The sequence below is a fragment of the Euprymna scolopes genome, chromosome 31, assembly GCF_053919585.1.
Source record: "Euprymna scolopes isolate OS-2025 chromosome 31, ASM5391958v1, whole genome shotgun sequence".
Classification (NCBI taxonomy): Eukaryota; Metazoa; Mollusca; class Cephalopoda; order Sepiida; family Sepiolidae; genus Euprymna; species Euprymna scolopes.
Genome location: NC_136512.1, coordinates 3,915,744 through 3,934,387, shown reverse-complemented (window position 1 = coordinate 3,934,387; position 18,644 = coordinate 3,915,744). Strand labels below are relative to the sequence as shown.

At 28.2% G+C, this 18,644-nt stretch overlaps 1 protein-coding gene across 1 annotated transcript in view; it reads right to left on the bottom strand.

Annotated features, from left to right (window-relative positions):
- The window catches only part of LOC145255597 (galactose mutarotase-like), a 2,088,268-nt gene that overhangs the window by 1,272,984 nt on the left and 796,640 nt on the right, over nt 1-18,644 (bottom strand). The window contains exon 4 of the mRNA XM_080114082.1: nt 4,044-4,198. Within this exon, the coding sequence (XP_079970208.1) occupies nt 4,044-4,198 (155 nt within the window). The remainder of the gene's footprint in view (nt 1-4,043; nt 4,199-18,644) is intronic.

The window sequence follows — 18,644 nt, the reverse complement described above, 5'->3', positions numbered from 1 at the left end:
TGGTTTTATTGTTAGCATTCATTTCCTCGATATCTTTCCAGTTAGAATTTAAAACATTGAATACTTAAGAGAGGAATCACGGGAAGGTTGCCAATATCCCTACATGAAAGTGTTTCAGTGGAACGAGCTGGTTTCGAACTTGGCGCACACAGGTTGTCAGTTTATGTCGTTAACCATTTAGGCACCGTCACCTCCCTGGTGGTGGTAGTGGTGGTGAGATGCTGATGATGATAATGTCTAAAGATTGCAGATTATGCAAATTTTAGACATTTTTATTTCCATTTCATAGCTTTTAAAAGCGTGCAATGTCACTTTTCATATAAAATAAATTCAATCCTGTCTGATAGTTTTTTGCTCATGTAAGACGTCAAAGTTGTATTTCGATTTTTACTGATTTCTCCACCCCACCCCCCTCCTAACTTCCTCCAAATTTCTGCAAATTTAAACTGACCTAATTCGCCCCCCCCCGTCCTTTACAAATATCTTCTTCTTTGTCTTCTTTTCTTTGTCTCCTTTTTCTTCTATTTTTCTTTTTCTTTTCTTTTTTCTTTCTTCTTCTATTTTTCTTTTTCTTTCTTCTTCATTTTTCCTCTTCTTTTTCTCCTTTTTCTTTTTATTCTTTTTCTTTTCTTTTCTCTTTCTTCTTCTTCTCTTTTTCTTTCTTCTTCATTTTTCCTATTCTTTTTCTCCTTTTTCTTTTTATTCTTTTTCTTTTTTTTCTTTCTTTCTTTTTCTTTTTTTCTTTCTTTCTTCTTCTATCATTTGGTATTGACTTATTCCTCACATCGTTTCGTATCGAATTTCGACAAGTTACACAAACCCCAATGCGAATCTGCCTTTTCTCTCTCTCTCTCTCTCTCTCTCTCTCTCTCTCTCTCTCTCTCTCTCTCTCTAATCCCAGTTTCCCAGTTTTTTAGCTAATTAGAATGTTAAGCCGTAAGAAGAGTTTCCATAAGAAAGTGTGTCAGTTTTAGTTATTTCAATGAATGGTTTTTCTCTCTTTTTTAAATTTATTTTATCACTTTGCTTTTCTGGAGATGGGGCATTCTACAGGATGCCAGACATTCACCCTGAAATTAACAATCAGCTTCCAAAGAAATATTCCGCCATCTAAGATTTATTTTTATAATCGGAGTCGATTGGTGTTATTTTCTCTTCCCCTAGACTACGAACATAACAGGTATCCATATATGAAACTTATATACGTAGAGAGAAAAATAAATTTTCTTGCGTTTGATAATAGTTATTTGTTTTCTATTTGCCTCTATTTTGTTTAAACATGTTTCTTGTTAACTATACTATACGTTTATTTAATTTTTAGCTATTTCCTCAGTTCCTTACGAGATATTTTTTCGTTGATCGATGTCATTGTGTGATTTTGTTATAGCGTATATGTCTAGCTAAGTGAATCGATGTTAATTAAATTAATCCTAATCCCCATCCCCCATTTTTCGGCCTCGTGCTACATTTTATATTTATTTAATCCTTTTGTAGTAAAGATTTATGAATAAATATCTAGCACATCAGTTATGTACGAGTCTTGTATGCTTGGCAGTCGGACTGACGTATATCCACAACCTTTATTTGTAGTATTTATTTGCTGTTTAATATGTTTTTTGTTTTTTTTTCATTAATTACTGAGTTGTGTTCTTCTTCCGGACCCTTTGGAAACGATAGCAGAAAATTTCATGAAAAGCAAGAAAATTTCTTCTTAGAGTGGCATGGTTGCAAACATGGACGAGGGGGTCAATGGTGGAGGAACGATTAAGAATGGCTAAAAAAGAAAAAAGAATCAGGAGATAACGATACAAATTGAGCTCAGGGTTGGTGTGAAGGTCAGACATCCTCAACTCTCTTACATCATTGACCCCCTCGGCTTTATGTATTTCAATATTTACCCCCTACTGCCATAAAAAAAAAATTATAGCCATCGTAAAGTGACAGAAAAATAAAAAGGTTAAAAAGAACCTTTTTATTGTTTAAGTTTTGTATAAAAAATGTATTATGCATTCGTATCACAAAAATAAAACAAATCAAACCTTTTCTAAATAAAAAATTATGAAGTTATTTCTTATTGCGTTTCTTAGCCATGACACAATCTGGGAAGAAATAATTATTTTTAAATTAGTTTAATTTTCCCTATACTAAAAAAACAAAAAAAAACAAGATATGCTTATTCTAGAAGTGTAAGCCATTTTTAGTTTCAGAACAGTTTCAGATGGTTCGCTGTTACACACAAGTCCTGGGAGGTGACTTGTTTGTAGTAGACAGTTCAACAGAACAAAATATTCTTACCGCGTCGAAATCCGGGAAAAGAACATGTGAAATTGCTCCAGAAAAGGTTTAATATTTATGAAGCAATTCTGGTTTCTGATTGGTTGGTAGCAGAACGTGAATTAATTTGATTCGTCAGTTCCTCGCAGCATCGTTTATAAATAGAATCGTCCGACTGTGTGGGATCATACCCCATTAGAAGTCCAAAATATTGCAACTATGTCCTTGTTTACAGTGCTACAACCTAGACACCCACCAAAAGATTGGAAAGAAAACTAGACTTCAGATATACCCATATGCTACGAACAGTATTAAATATATCTTGGCAAAATCATCCCACGAAGCAGCAGCTTTATGGCAACCTACCTGCCATATCTAATACCATCAGAGAGAGAGACGCTTATGATTTGTCAGTCATTGTCTGAGGAGCAAGCATGAATTGGCGAGTGGTGTATTGCTATGGACTCCATGACACGGATGCACAAGCAAAGGACGACCTAGATCCACATACATCCAGCAAATAGCACACAACACCAACTGTGAACCTGAAGATCTGAGGCGGCTGATGGAAGACAGGAAACTCTGGAGAGAAAGAGTCACATTGGTCCGAGCAAGGAGCCCTTCCTGACGATGATGATAATGTCCTCGTGGGGATGGTTGGTTGGTTGTGTTACGGCATATCAACCCTTTTCAGGCTATCTAATGCCGAATCCAGTTAGTTTGAAGAAAACCTTTTTTTAATAGAATATATATGTTTTTTTACAAGTCAGTTTCTATTTAACCCATAGTTGGGACCCTGGCAGGTACTACCACTCTGGGTCAGAGTAGACCTGTGTATAGTGATAGAGTATCTCGCCTGAAACTACACCTTAAAAAGATAAGAAATTCTTAATCTTTCCTCCATCATTGATCCCTCAGCTTTGTGTATTCCTCTGTTTACCTCCTGTGATGCCTCCGTTCAGTCTCAAGAGACAATGGATACCCCCTGTAAGGGTAGTTGTGCATGTAATTGTGAGGCAAGAGTTGCACAATCTCCAATTACGCCGCTCTTGAATCGGCACTGCTTGCGTCGAATGGCAAGGAGTGCTAGACGGTTGGAAACAATGCTGGAATAAGCGGAGAGCACATAGAGCACCTGGAATTCCCAAATGGTCACCCATTTTAGCACTGACCAGGATCAACGTTGCTTAACTTCGGTGATCTAACGGTAACCGGTGCGTCAAAGTGAATTATATTGTATATTTATCGCCTACTCACATGCAAAAAAAAAAAAAAAATCCATCGCCATCTTAAAAACAAGAAGGACAAAAAGAACCTTTTTATTGTTTAAGACTTTTGTATATAATAGTATCATGCTGTTGAATAACAAAAATAAAGAAAATCAAATCTTTTTTCTCAATAAAAAAATTATGAAGTTAATTTCTATTACGTTTTTAGCCATGACACAATCTGAAAATAATTTTTTTTAAAAATTAGCAGGTACTTCAATTATTTACCCTCCGACTATAAAAATTTTTTATCCACTAGGGGTAAATTTACCCCTGGTTGAGAACCTCTAGTGTTGATGAACTGACTGTGTGTTCAGTTATTAGGATAAACAAGACTCTCAAGCCTTGGTGATGCTGCTAATCTGGGAGAGGGAAAACTTTGTAACAAACCAAGTTATGGTAGTTCTCTGAGTGAACAGAATTGTTTCTTGCTTGCCAGACATCGATTGTGAAGAGGAAAGCGCTAAAATAGAACGAAGAAGCAAAAGCCAATCCACGTACCTTATCGTAACTTCTGAAGCCGCCGTGATTAGTGTTTGGTCCGTTGTTGATTTGTAATTTGTACGTTTCTCCATCCAACGTAAACTGACCATTGGCAATCCGATTGGCCACGCGCCCAATTATGCCGCCGATGTACAAACTCTGATTTTCATAACCTGAAATTGAAAAAAAAAAAAAAAACGTAAAAATGTTAAATTGATTTCTCATCTTCCATACATTTTGGCAAAGGTTAGAAATTTAATCGCAAAGCGAAAGTCATCAACACAAATTGAATTCATCAAAACATGTGCATAATTGACAACCTTAATGATTTATACGTTTTTTGTTTTCTTCTTTTTTTCTCCTTTTTTCCTTAATTATTTGAACATTATTTGTTGGTCATAAATTTGGAACTTGTGCATTTTTGGTTATTTCGGACCATTTTTTTGTTTTCGTTTTTGAAGAATTCCTTTCAGAACAGGGGAGAAAAATCAAGAAGACCTCAAGATAATCGTTTCGAACGCATGTGAATCATGTTCATTTGTTGAAAAATGTGAAATTTACACATTTATGTGAAATAATCTTTTTTTTATTATTTCGGGGGGGGGGGACGGCGGACGCAGCTCAAAGCTATTGATTTGATTGCACCCCATTTCCACTCGATACAGATATTTAGAAATAGAAAATGAAAGAGTAAGGTAAACAAAAAGAGAAAGAAATATTAACATGTGTATTTCTGTTGTTTTAGCTACTTTTTTCTTTCAGAAGGATCCATCTGAAAATGTTAAAACTTTGCGTAACTTTTAGTTAAAGACAAAATAAATACACTAATGAAATACCATAACATAAAATAAAACATTAATTATCTGAAAATTTTTTGCATTGAAAAAAAAATTAAGAAAATTCTAATAATACAAAATAAAATATTGATTATCTGAACATTTATTGAATTAATTATCTAAACATTTATTGAATTAAAAAAAAATAAAATTACATTAACAGAAAATAAAATATTAATTATCTGAACATTTATTGAATTAAAAAAAAATTAAAATTACATTAACAGAAAATAAAATATTAATAATCGGAACATTTATTGAATTAAAAAAAATTACATTAACAGAAAATAAAATATTAATAATCGGAACATTTATTGAATTAAAAAAATTAAAATTACATTAACAGAAAATAAAATATTAATTATCAAAACATTTATTGAATTAAAAAAAAATTAAAATTACATTAACAGAAAATAAAATATTAATAATCGGAACATTTATTGAATTAAAAAAATTACATTAACAGAAAATAAAATATTAATAATCGGAACATTTATTGAATTAAAAAAATTAAAATTACATTAACAGAAAATAAAATATTAATTATCAAAACATTTATTGAATTAAAAAAAAATTAAAATTACATTAACAGAAAATAAAATATTAATAATCGGAACATTTATTGAATTAAAAAAAAATTAAAATTACATTAACAGAAAATAAAATATTAATAATCAAAACATTTATTGAATTAAAAAAAAATAAAATTACATTAACAGAAAATAAAATATTAATAATCGGAACATTTATTGAATTAAAAAAATTAAAATTACATTAACAGAAAATAAAATATTAATTATCAAAACATTTATTGAATTAAAAAAAAATTAAAATTACATTAACAGAAAATAAAATATTAATAATCGGTACATTTATTGAATTAAAAAAAAATTAAAATTACATTAACAGAAAATAAAATATTAATAATCGGAACATTTATTGAATTAAAAAAATTACATTAACAGAAAATAAAATATTAATAATCGGAACATTTATTGAATTAAAAAAATTAAAATTACATTAACAGAAAATAAAATATTAATTATCAAAACATTTATTGAATTAAAAAAAAATTAAAATTACATTAACAGAAAATAAAATATTAATAATCAAAACATTTATTGAATTAAAAAAAAATTAAAATTACATTAACAGAAAATAAAATATTAATTATCAAAACATTTATTGAATTAAAAAAAAATTAAAATTACATTAACAGAAAATAAAATATTAATAATCAAAACATTTATTGAATTAAAAAAAAATAAAATTACATTAACAGAAAATAAAATATTAATAATCGGAACATTTATTGAATTAAAAAAATTACATTAACAGAAAATAAAATATTAATAATCAAAACATTTATTGAATTAAAAAAAAATAAAATTACATTAACAGAAAATAAAATATTAATAATCAAAACATTTATTGAATTAAAAAAAAATAAAATTACATTAACAGAAAATAAAATATTAATAATCGGAACATTTATTGAATTAAAAAAAAATTAAAATTACATTAACAGAAAATAAAATATTAATAATCAAAACATTTATTGAATTAAAAAAAAATTAAAATTACATTAACAGAAAATAAAATATTAATAATCAAAACATTTATTGAATTAAAAAAAAATAAAATTACATTAACAGAAAATAAAATATTAATAATCGGAACATTTATTGAATTAAAAAAATTACATTAACAGAAAATAAAATATTAATAATCAAAACATTTATTGAATTAAAAAAAAATAAAATTACATTAACAGAAAATAAAATATTAATAATCGGAACATTTATTGAATTAAAAAAATTACATTAACAGAAAATAAAATATTAATAATCAAAACATTTATTGAATTAAAAAAAAATAAAATTACATTAACAGAAAATAAAATATTAATAATCAAAACATTTATTGAATTAAAAAAAAAATAAAATTACATTAACAGAAAATAAAATATTAATAATCAAAACATTTATTGAATTAAAAAAAAATAAAATTACATTAACAGAAAATAAAATATTAATAATCAAAACATTTATTGAATTAAAAAAAAATAAAATTACATTAACAGAAAATAAAATATTAATAATCAAAACATTTATTGAATTAAAAAAAAATAAAATTACATTAACAGAAAATAAAATATTAATAATCAAAACATTTATTGAATTAAAAAAAAATAAAATTACATTAACAGAAAATAAAATATTAATAATCAAAACATTTATTGAATTAAAAAAAAATAAAATTACATTAACAGAAAATAAAATATTAATAATCGGAACATTTATTGAATTAAAAAAATTACATTAACAGAAAATAAAATATTAATAATCAAAACATTTATTGAATTAAAAAAAAATAAAATTACATTAACAGAAAATAAAATATTAATAATCAAAACATTTATTGAATTAAAAAAAAATAAAATTACATTAACAGAAAATAAAATATTAATAATCAAAACATTTATTGAATTAAAAAAAAATAAAATTACATTAACAGAAAATAAAATATTAATAATCAAAACATTTATTGAATTAAAAAAAAATAAAATTACATTAACAGAAAATAAAATATTAATAATCAAAACATTTATTGAATTAAAAAAAAATAAAATTACATTAACAGAAAATAAAATATTAATAATCGGAACATTTATTGAATTAAAAAAATTACATTAACAGAAAATAAAATATTAATAATCAAAACATTTATTGAATTAAAAAAAAAATAAAATTACATTAACAGAAAATAAAATATTAATAATCAAAACATTTATTGAATTAAAAAAAATAAAATTACATTAACAGAAAATAAAATATTAATAATCGGAACATTTATTGAATTAAAAAAAAATTAAAATTACATTAACAGAAAATAAAATATTAATAATCAAAACATTTATTGAATTAAAAAAAAATTAAAATTACATTAACAGAAAATAAAATATTAATAATCAAAACATTTATTGAATTAAAAAAAAATAAAATTACATTAACAGAAAATAAAATATTAATAATCGGAACATTTATTGAATTAAAAAAATTACATTAACAGAAAATAAAATATTAATAATCAAAACATTTATTGAATTAAAAAAAAATAAAATTACATTAACAGAAAATAAAATATTAATAATCAAAACATTTATTGAATTAAAAAAAAATAAAATTACATTAACAGAAAATAAAATATTAATAATCAAAACATTTATTGAATTAAAAAAAAATAAAATTACATTAACAGAAAATAAAATATTAATGATCAAAACATTTATTGAATTAAAAAAAAATAAAATTACATTAACAGAAAATAAAATATTAATAATCGGAACATTTATTGAATTAAAAAAAAATTAAAATTACATTAACAGAAAATAAAATATTAATAATCAAAACATTTATTGAATTAAAAAAAAAATTAAAATTACATTAACAGAAAATAAAATATTAATAATCAAAACATTTATTGAATTAAAAAAAAATAAAATTACATTAACAGAAAATAAAATATTAATAATCAAAACATTTATTGAATTAAAAAAAAATAAAATTACATTAACAGAAAATAAAATATTAATAATCAAAACATTTATTGAATTAAAAAAAAATAAAATTACATTAACAGAAAATAAAATATTAATAATCGGAACATTTATTGAATTAAAAAAAAATTAAAATTACATTAACAGAAAATAAAATATTAATAATCAAAACATTTATTGAATTAAAAAAAAATTAAAATTTCATTAACAGAAAATAAAATATTAATAATCAAAACATTTATTGAATTAAAAAAAAATAAAATTACATTAACAGAAAATAAAATATTAATAATCGGAACATTTATTGAATTAAAAAAATTACATTAACAGAAAATAAAATATTAATAATCAAAACATTTATTGAATTAAAAAAAAATAAAATTACATTAACAGAAAATAAAATATTAATAATCAAAACATTTATTGAATTAAAAAAAAATAAAATTACATTAACAGAAAATAAAATATTAATAATCAAAACATTTATTGAATTAAAAAAAAATAAAATTACATTAACAGAAAATAAAATATTAATAATCAAAACATTTATTGAATTAAAAAAAAATAAAATTACATTAACAGAAAATAAAATATTAATAATCAAAACATTTATTGAATTAAAAAAAAATAAAATTACATTAACAGAAAATAAAATATTAATAATCAAAACATTTATTGAATTAAAAAAAAATAAAATTACATTAACAGAAAATAAAATATTAATAATCAAAACATTTATTGAATTAAAAAAAAATAAAATTACATTAACAGAAAATAAAATATTAATAATCAAAACATTTATTGAATTAAAAAAAAATAAAATTACATTAACAGAAAATAAAATATTAATAATCAAAACATTTATTGAATTAAAAAAAAATAAAATTACATTAACAGAAAATAAAATATTAATAATCAAAACATTTATTGAATTAAAAAAAAATAAAATTACATTAACAGAAAATAAAATATTAATAATCAAAACATTTATTGAATTAAAAAAAAATAAAATTACATTAACAGAAAATAAAATATTAATAATCGGAACATTTATTGAATTAAAAAAATTACATTAACAGAAAATAAAATATTAATAATCAAAACATTTATTGAATTAAAAAAAAATAAAATTACATTAACAGAAAATAAAATATTAATAATCAAAACATTTATTGAATTAAAAAAAAATAAAATTACATTAACAGAAAATAAAATATTAATAATCGGAACATTTATTGAATTAAAAAAAAATTAAAATTACATTAACAGAAAATAAAATATTAATAATCAAAACATTTATTGAATTAAAAAAAAATTAAAATTACATTAACAGAAAATAAAATATTAATAATCAAAACATTTATTGAATTAAAAAAAAATAAAATTACATTAACAGAAAATAAAATATTAATAATCGGAACATTTATTGAATTAAAAAAATTACATTAACAGAAAATAAAATATTAATAATCAAAACATTTATTGAATTAAAAAAAAATAAAATTACATTAACAGAAAATAAAATATTAATAATCGGAACATTTATTGAATTAAAAAAATTACATTAACAGAAAATAAAATATTAATTATCAAAACATTTATTGAATTAAAAAAAAATTAAAATTACATTAACAGAAAATAAAATATTAATAATCAAAACATTTATTGAATTAAAAAAAAATAAAATTACATTAGCAGAAAATAAAATATTAATTATCAAAACATTTATTGAATTAAAAAAAAATTAAAATTACATTAACAGAAAATAAAATATTAATAATCGGAACATTTATTGAATTAAAAAAATTACATTAACAGAAAATAAAATATTAATAATCAAAACATTTATTGAATTAAAAAAAAAAAAATTACATTAACAGAAAATAAAATATTAATTTTCAAAACATTTATTGAATTAAAAAAAAATTAAAATTACATTAACAGAAAATAAAATATTAATAATCGGAACATTTATTGAATTAAAAAAAATAAAGACAATTTTAAAAGTAATTTTTTGTATTATTGGACTATTATTCTCATCTTATTGTTTTTTTTTTTGTTTGTTTTTTTCCACAGGTGCATTCACACTGAATGCTATTGGTGTGAATAGGGAAAAAATGTTTGGTTCATTTGCTTTCCCAACGAACACAGGCGTTAGAAATTTGAAACGCAAATAGTACCAAGTTTTTTTGTTTTTGTTTTAAATTTTGTTAATAAATTCGGGTCCGTTCCGCTTCTCTTCCTGATCTACATCGATGATCTCCCTAAACACATACTTAAATCATTCGGTGACATCTATGCTGATGACACGACCATCTACAGCAACACATCAAAGGCTGTAAATGACAAAGTTCTTTCTGATTCTCTCTCCTCTGATATCGAGCGCGTGGTTCAGTGGGGGAAGACGTGGCTGGTTACCTTTAATGCATCTAAAACCAAACTCCTATCTTTACATCATCAACTCTCTGATCCTCATCTGGCATCAATTGGGATGGATGGCTCTCGTCTTGGGGAGGCTCCATGTTTTGACAAGCTTTTGGGTTGAACCTTTACTCCTGGTCTGAAATGGAACACGTACATCAAGTCTGTTGCCAAGGTCGCTGGAAAGATGGTAGGATCCTTCTACCGCTCCAGAAAATATCTCACTACTGATGCAATCCTCTATCTATATAAAAGCCAAGTACGTCCAAGGATGGAATACTGCTGCCATATCTGGGCAGGAGCTGCTAAAAACAGCCTATCCTGCCTTGACAGAGTACAAAATACACTTCGTGGCTTAGTGGGCGATGCCCTTTTCTCTACCTTGTAACCTCTCTCCCACAGAAGAGACGTTGCGTGCCTATCCTTGTTTTATCGTTATTTCCATGGCAGGTGCTCGTCTGAACTCCAATCTCTGGTCACCCACCCCCGCCAATCTTTCACGAAAAACACCCGTCTAGCTGAATCCACTGTCAAAAATTTTCCCCACTCTTTATCTGTGCCTAAACCAAAACGTAGATTCCATGAACAAAGCTCCTTTCTTAGAACTGTACGCCTGTGGAACTCTGTTCCGTCTGCCTGCTTCCCACCTGACTACAACCTGTATGTCTTCAAGTCCAACATAAACAAATTCCTGATGAACCGCCCCCTTAAGTGAGCACTTCATTAAATCTCCACACTAACGTACTGTACTTGCAATAACCCTTATCCCTGAGTGGCTGCCGGGCCTTGATAAGTGGTGACCACCGTGTAAATAAAAAAAAAAGATATGATGAATGTATAATTTATCATATCACTTTTTGAAGTGTCTTTATTATAACTTATTACGAAATCAATCTCTTTATTATAACTTATTACGAAATCAATTTCTTTATTATAACGTATTACGAAATCAATTTTTTATTATAACTTATTATGAAATCAATTTTTTATTATAACTTATTACGAAATCAATTTTTTATTATAACTTACTACGAAATCAATTTTTTATTATAACTTATTACGAAAGTTGAAATTTTATAAAAGAAAAAACTGAACAAGAACAAAAAACGAAAATCGAAACAATGAATTGAAGTTAAAGCCAATGATATCTACTTAATTATCGTGTCGAAATTAGTAAAATATCTCAAAATTGTAAAAAAAATTGTAAAAAGTAGAAATTTAATCATTAATGAAAATATTTGTCGCAGAAATTGCAATTTATACTTAAATAATAAAAAGCATAAAAAAGAATTAATTGCAATCTGTCTTGTTACAATTCGCACAAAAATCATGGCGGATAACTGAATCGTGAAAAAGTGAAAATTCATGGTTTATACAATAATGCAGTAATGTGTGATATAAAAATGAAGTAGATAACATTGTTGTTTAATGGAAATTCAATTTTGCAACTTTCAATTTTTGTTCTTATTTCGAAGAAGATCCAAAAATGTTTGTTGATGAAACGAGAACAGGCATTCAAGTTCTCGCCCATAAACATTCAACTTTTCCTCTGTACGCTTTCAAACTCTACCAGTAAACATTCAAGTTCTGTCTAGTAGGCATTCAAATTTTCCCTTACAAATTTTCAAATTTTCCATAAATGCATCTAATTTGAATATTCCTTTGATAAACGAACTTTCATTAATTATTCAATTTTATTATTAGATGATTGGTTCATTTGAATATCACGTTTAATTCTATTTATGCATTGTGTTTGATTACGTAGAATTTAAGATGAACACGTTCTAACACACGGAATACACACACACACACACACACATATATATATATATATATATATATAAGTGACCTAGTCGGTGTGTGCGATAAGTCCCTACCAAAACTATATATATATATATATATATATATATATATATATATATATATATATATATATAAGTGAAGTGTCTGTGTACATTTCCCTATGCAATAACTCTGTTAATGTTCAGTCTACAGACTCGAAATTTGATATACAGGGTACTGAGATTTGGAAAAATCTTTGTGTGATCGGTTTTCGGCCAGAAATTTGGCGATTAAGGGGTCAAAGTTCAACAATTTGACCTTTGAGAACTCTACCAAACTCCTCTACCAATTTTGGGTCTAAACACTTGAAATCTTAGATATAGGTTCCTTGGACATGGATCTAACTTAATAACTTGGTTTGAGCCCCAAACAATAAATGTTAAGGGGTCATAATAGGGTTCAAATTTAAAAAAAAAAAAGATCTCTGCGGTCTCTACCAAATTACTCAGACAATTTCTGGTCTAAACATTTGAAATTTTACATAAAAGGTATTATGAGATAGGGCAAGCTTTTTAATCGGTTTGGGTCGAAAATTTTTAGTTACCAATATATAAATGTATGTATGTATCTATGTATGTATGTATGTATGTATGTTTGCATGTCTGCCTAAAACTTTCGACAGAGGCGACACATTTTACCAAGATCAGTATCGTTTTGAAGTTCGACCTTTCAGACGACAAATATTGAAACATTAGCCAAAAACATTAATATCTTAACCTTCAACTGGGCACTTTTCTACAGGAGAGTCGTTTTTTTTTTTTAAGCCATCCTATCCTTTCGAGTGTGTAGCCTTAATTTAAACATAAGTCACTTCCGGTTTGGCGGTGGTATTAACAGCAAAAACGTCAGGTTTTTTCCCCGTTCTTTTCTTCCTTCGTGGTACGGGTTCGAGCCTGCCTTCCTACTACCACTTTTTTTTTTTGCTCAACATACGCATCCAAACACCCGGACAACGCTGAGCTGAAATGCTAGTATATATATATTTAATGAAACAGGATTATATATAAATGTCTTTCTTTCTCTTTCTCTCTCTCTCTCTCTCTCTCTCTCTCTCTCTCTCTCTCTATACATATATATGAGAGAGAGAGAGAGAGAGAGAGAAAGAGAGAGAAAATCTTAGTAATGAAATAAATTTCAAAATGAAGGAATTGAGTCGGAAAATTTTCATCAGTAATTTGTATTTTAATTATTTTCCTTGTGATTATAGAAATTGAAAATTTTCAAATGGATTGAAATTGTTCTAGACTAAATCTAATTTTAAAAACAACAACGATAATATGCATCGTCTGCAAAAACAATTTCTTGTGGGAAAATTACACACAACTAATTTCAAATCTTTAATGAAATGAAAAATTAATGTTCGACGTTTTAGTGCACAAGAATTTCGAACAAAGAAAAACGAGATGTACCAAGACAGATGAAAAGACCTCCACTCGAATGATTTCAGATAGTATTTGGAAGCGCGAGGAGGATTATAATCACTTAACTTCCAGAAAAGTCTATTCCCTGCTGCAAAGAAGGTGGCTTCCCTCTATCGAGCTAGAAAACTACTCACACCTGAGAGTATCCCGTACGTCTACAAGGCCACTATTCGCTCATGTATGGAGCGTTGTTGCCACATCTGGGCTGGTGCATCTACCACGAGTCTTTCCCATTTGGATAGGGTCCAAAAAAGAGTTTTCAATCTAATAAATCCCTCTTTGTCAACTAAGCTCCAACCCCTGTCCCATCGCCACAATGTTACATTTCTGTGCCCGTTTTACAAATGGAATGTACTCCGATGAAATCGTTGCACTTGTGCCCCCTAGACATGCATATCCCCGACAAACCCGTTTAGCAACAAAATCACACCCCTTCACTGTTAAGGTCCTTAAATGTCAGAAAGCTTTCTATTCTAATAGTTTCTCCCCCCGAACAACTAAACTTTGGAGTTCCCTTCCTGCTACCTGCTTTCTAGGCTGTATTGATATGCAGAAGTTTAAATGTAATGTAAACCAATATCTTGTTAATCTTTCATAGGCATGGCCCCAAATAGTAGCCTTTTACGTCCAAGTGGCGATATGTCTCGTTAGGTGTGAACGTGAGTAATAAAAAAAATAAAATTCCCAATGGGAAATCAATAGTAAGCTGGTGTTGCGATAACACAAAATTATTTGCAACGATTATTGTAAAGTGTTCAGTACTGGAAATCCAGAAGGACTTGTTATAAGCTGAATGAAAAATATTCAGTTTAACGTTCGTTTAACGTGTTGGCATGTGGTGGACGGCTTTTAAAAATTCACTTCAAAACGAACCTACAGCTGGCCAGGTCTGTATTGAACTTTTCAACCTTGATAAGGTAATTAGTCTAGAAGGATCCATAAGGAAAGAATAAGAGAGAAAAATCTAGGCCATGGCATTTCAAAGCTAAATGCTTCTCATCAGAAGAGGAGAAAGGCCATTATTATACAAAGTATAAAATACTAGCAGGTCGGCCAGCGTTGCCCGGTAGTAAAATATGCATAAATATTATATTTTGATTAATGCAGAATTCTTATTTATCATAAAGAGAAATACTGTGGGTGTTAAACGTTACGTTAAATTCCTTTAAAAAGAAATGAAAAAAAAAACAAAAACGGATAGAAACCGAGACATGTATTTACGAGTATTATGTTTTGCCTAAACAATTCATTTCTTGTAAGTAAAAAAAAATACTCCAGCTAAGATCGAAACCAAGACCTAAAGACAGTGAGTCAAGTACGATAACCATTAGGTCAGCTTGACATTCTCTGTACAAAGTGTTTTTAAACGTAGTTATTCTTAACATAAGGAAGCTGTCATGTTTCACGACCCTGAATGCATAGTCGTAAGGCACTTGACAAACAAAAAAAAATCCAACGACCCCCACGTACCATTTTTTTTAATTTTGACCCCTCAGCAGACGATTTTCCGGATGAAAATGAATTAAAAAGTTGTCCACTTGTCTGAATACCCTATATACCAAATTTCAAGTCCGTAGATCAAAAACTCATTGAGTATACAGGTTGAGAATTGTCTTCACACACATTCTCACTTTTACAGATATATAGGAAAATAAAAGTTGCCTTAAGAACATTTAGATTATAAATGAAGAATCTACGCATTAAGAAATATTTTTTTTAAAAATGTAAAATAGAAGATTAAACGACTAAAAACTCGAAAGAAGGAATTCTACTCAATTTACACGATTAACGATTACTACACGACCACCTTAAATTCATTGACCCTTATCCTCGAGTAGCCTTCGGGCCTTGATAAGTAAATAAATGTACTTGAAATATGAAGGTAAAAAAAAATGAGCAGACAATATCTAAGGAATAGGAAAAAGTAAATAGGGATCACTAACACGAGTCAACTGAATTTTTAATTTACGACTGAATTTTTAATTTACGACTGAATTTTTTATTTACGACTGAATTTTTAATTTACGACTGAATTTTTTATCAAAAATATCCAAGCACCTGTTGGAGGCAAAGTAAGAATGATCTCATAGTATTCCATTACTAAAATCAATCACATTATCGAAATTTGTGAAAATCCTTTCAAGATAAATCGATAGGTAAAAATTGGCAGAAATAGGTTTTTTATCGTATCAGCCACTGGCATTTTAGCTTTTTTTTTTTTTTTTCACCCCAAACAAGGCACAGTGCCACTTTGAAGTAGGGGGCTACAATCGGGGACATAAGTAGCAGGAGTATTATGAAGGGAAATGAGTAGCAAGATGTCTGTTCACATTACACTTGAACTTCTGCATGTCAGTACAGTTGGGAAAGCAGAATCCCGGAAGGAAGTTCCAAAGTCTAGCAGTTCTTAGGAAGAACCTATTGCAGTAGAAGGCATTCTTACACCTAGAGATCTTAGGGGTGGGATTTAGCTGCTTGTCGGGTTTGTCAGGGGTATTCATGTCGAGGAAGTACAAGTGCTTGTAGTTCGTCGGAGCATTCACCATTAAAGTACTTGTCGAACAGGCAGAGGGATGCAACATTTACAAAACTCTCTTTTAAACCCTGTCAAGGAGTGAGAGACAAGTAGCAGATGCACCAGCCCAAATGTGACAACAATACTCCATACATGGGCGAATGGTGGCCTTATAGAGGTACAGGATATTTTCAGGCGTAAGTAGCTTTCTAGCACAGTAGAGAGAGTCCGCCTTCTTCGCAGCAGCCTTAGCAATGCTCAATATTCATATTCCCTGTGAACGTTAGGCCGAGAAGTTTAAAGGAAGTACTTTTCAGCTTTTTCCTGATTCGGCTTTCGGCTTCGGTTTTCGGCTAAAAAAAACGTTATCTATCTAGAAAAACTATGTTGGTTCTGTAGTATATCTGCTGCTGAGGGAACACATCCATAAGAACCTACAGCTGATTAATCAATGCGTTTAAGGATGAACTAAAGCATGACAGACCAAGAGAACAGTTAACTGAAACTGATATACAACAGCTTGATAGATAAATCAAAGAACAGAGGTTCGTACAGAGATGCTTGTGTCATATATTGGGACCCTGATTGGCCAGACGTAGGCTCTTATGGAAGCGAATTTCTAAAAGTGATAAGTGGTGACCACTATGTAAAAAAAAAAGAAGCCGTCCAACACATGCCAAAATGTACAATGGTCATTAAACTGAATATTATTATTTTCCTGTCGTCACTAGTGCGTGGCAGAAACCGGTGCTCTCTAGGACCCTAATGACAACAGTCTCTCCAGATTTTCAATTCTGCATGCCTCACAATAACCATTGCAACTGATTTTGCATTAGTGCAACGCAAGCTTACCATTGATTTCCCATCGGCAACGATAATAACACAAGCATCTCTATATGAGTCTCTGTTATTTAATTTATCCATCTCGTTGTTATACATCCGTTCCAACTAAACTTGGAGGAGGCTTATTATCACCCAACTTCCAGAAAATACCAATCGTCGTTGCCGACGGGAAATCAATGGTAAGCTTGCGTTGCACTAATGAAAAATTATTTGCAACGGTTATTGTGAAGTATGCAGAATTGGAAATCTGGAGAGACTGCTGTCATTAAGGTCCTAGAGAGCACCGGTTTCTGCCACACACTAGTGACCTGAAAATGCACTAACGCAAAATCATTTGCAGCGGTTATTGTGAGGTGCACATCATGGTTTCCCAAACTTCAGGACGCCCTGTAGCCTTTGAGCAGGGCAAAAAATTTTCACAGAGCACTAACACTGTAATTTCTAAGATAAAAACCGTTAACTTCACAGTTTAATACTAACTAATGATATTGTTAACAACCAGTTTTTGTTTTTGATAATTCAAAAAGTTTTGCATTTTTTGTTTATTTATTTATTTTATTTTCTTCTTCATAAACCATCCTGAAACTCTTTACACCTGTGGTTATGTATCATATTTATTTATAATTAAAAAATATCAATAATTGAATGTCTGCAGCCATTTAATTTTTCCATATTAAGCATTTCGTCCTCTTTAAGAAAGGGCTTTCAGAGTCCTTCAGCCTCACTCACAGAGCCCCAGGGCTTCATGAAGCCCACTTTGGGAAACGCTGGTGTACAGTACCGGACATCTGCAGGGACTATTGTCACTAAGACTCCAGGGAACACTACTGGTTTCTGACACACTGATGGTGAGCTGAAAATAATAATATTCAATTTAATGACCGGTGTACATTTTGACATGTGTTGGACTGCTTTTAGAAATCTACTTCCATAAGAGTCTACATCTGGCCAATCAGTGTGTTTGATGATGAATTGAAGTGTGACAGACCAATGGAAATGTTGGTTAAAACGTACGTATAATAGCTAGATAGATACATCAAAGAACAGAGGTTAGTTTGGAGAAGTTTGGACGTATCTAGACTGATATTTCTATTGAATCTGTACGCCTAGTGATGAAGATGTCATTTCAGGTTGCAGCCTCTCAAACTGGAAAAAAAAAAATAAAATAAAATAAAAACGACT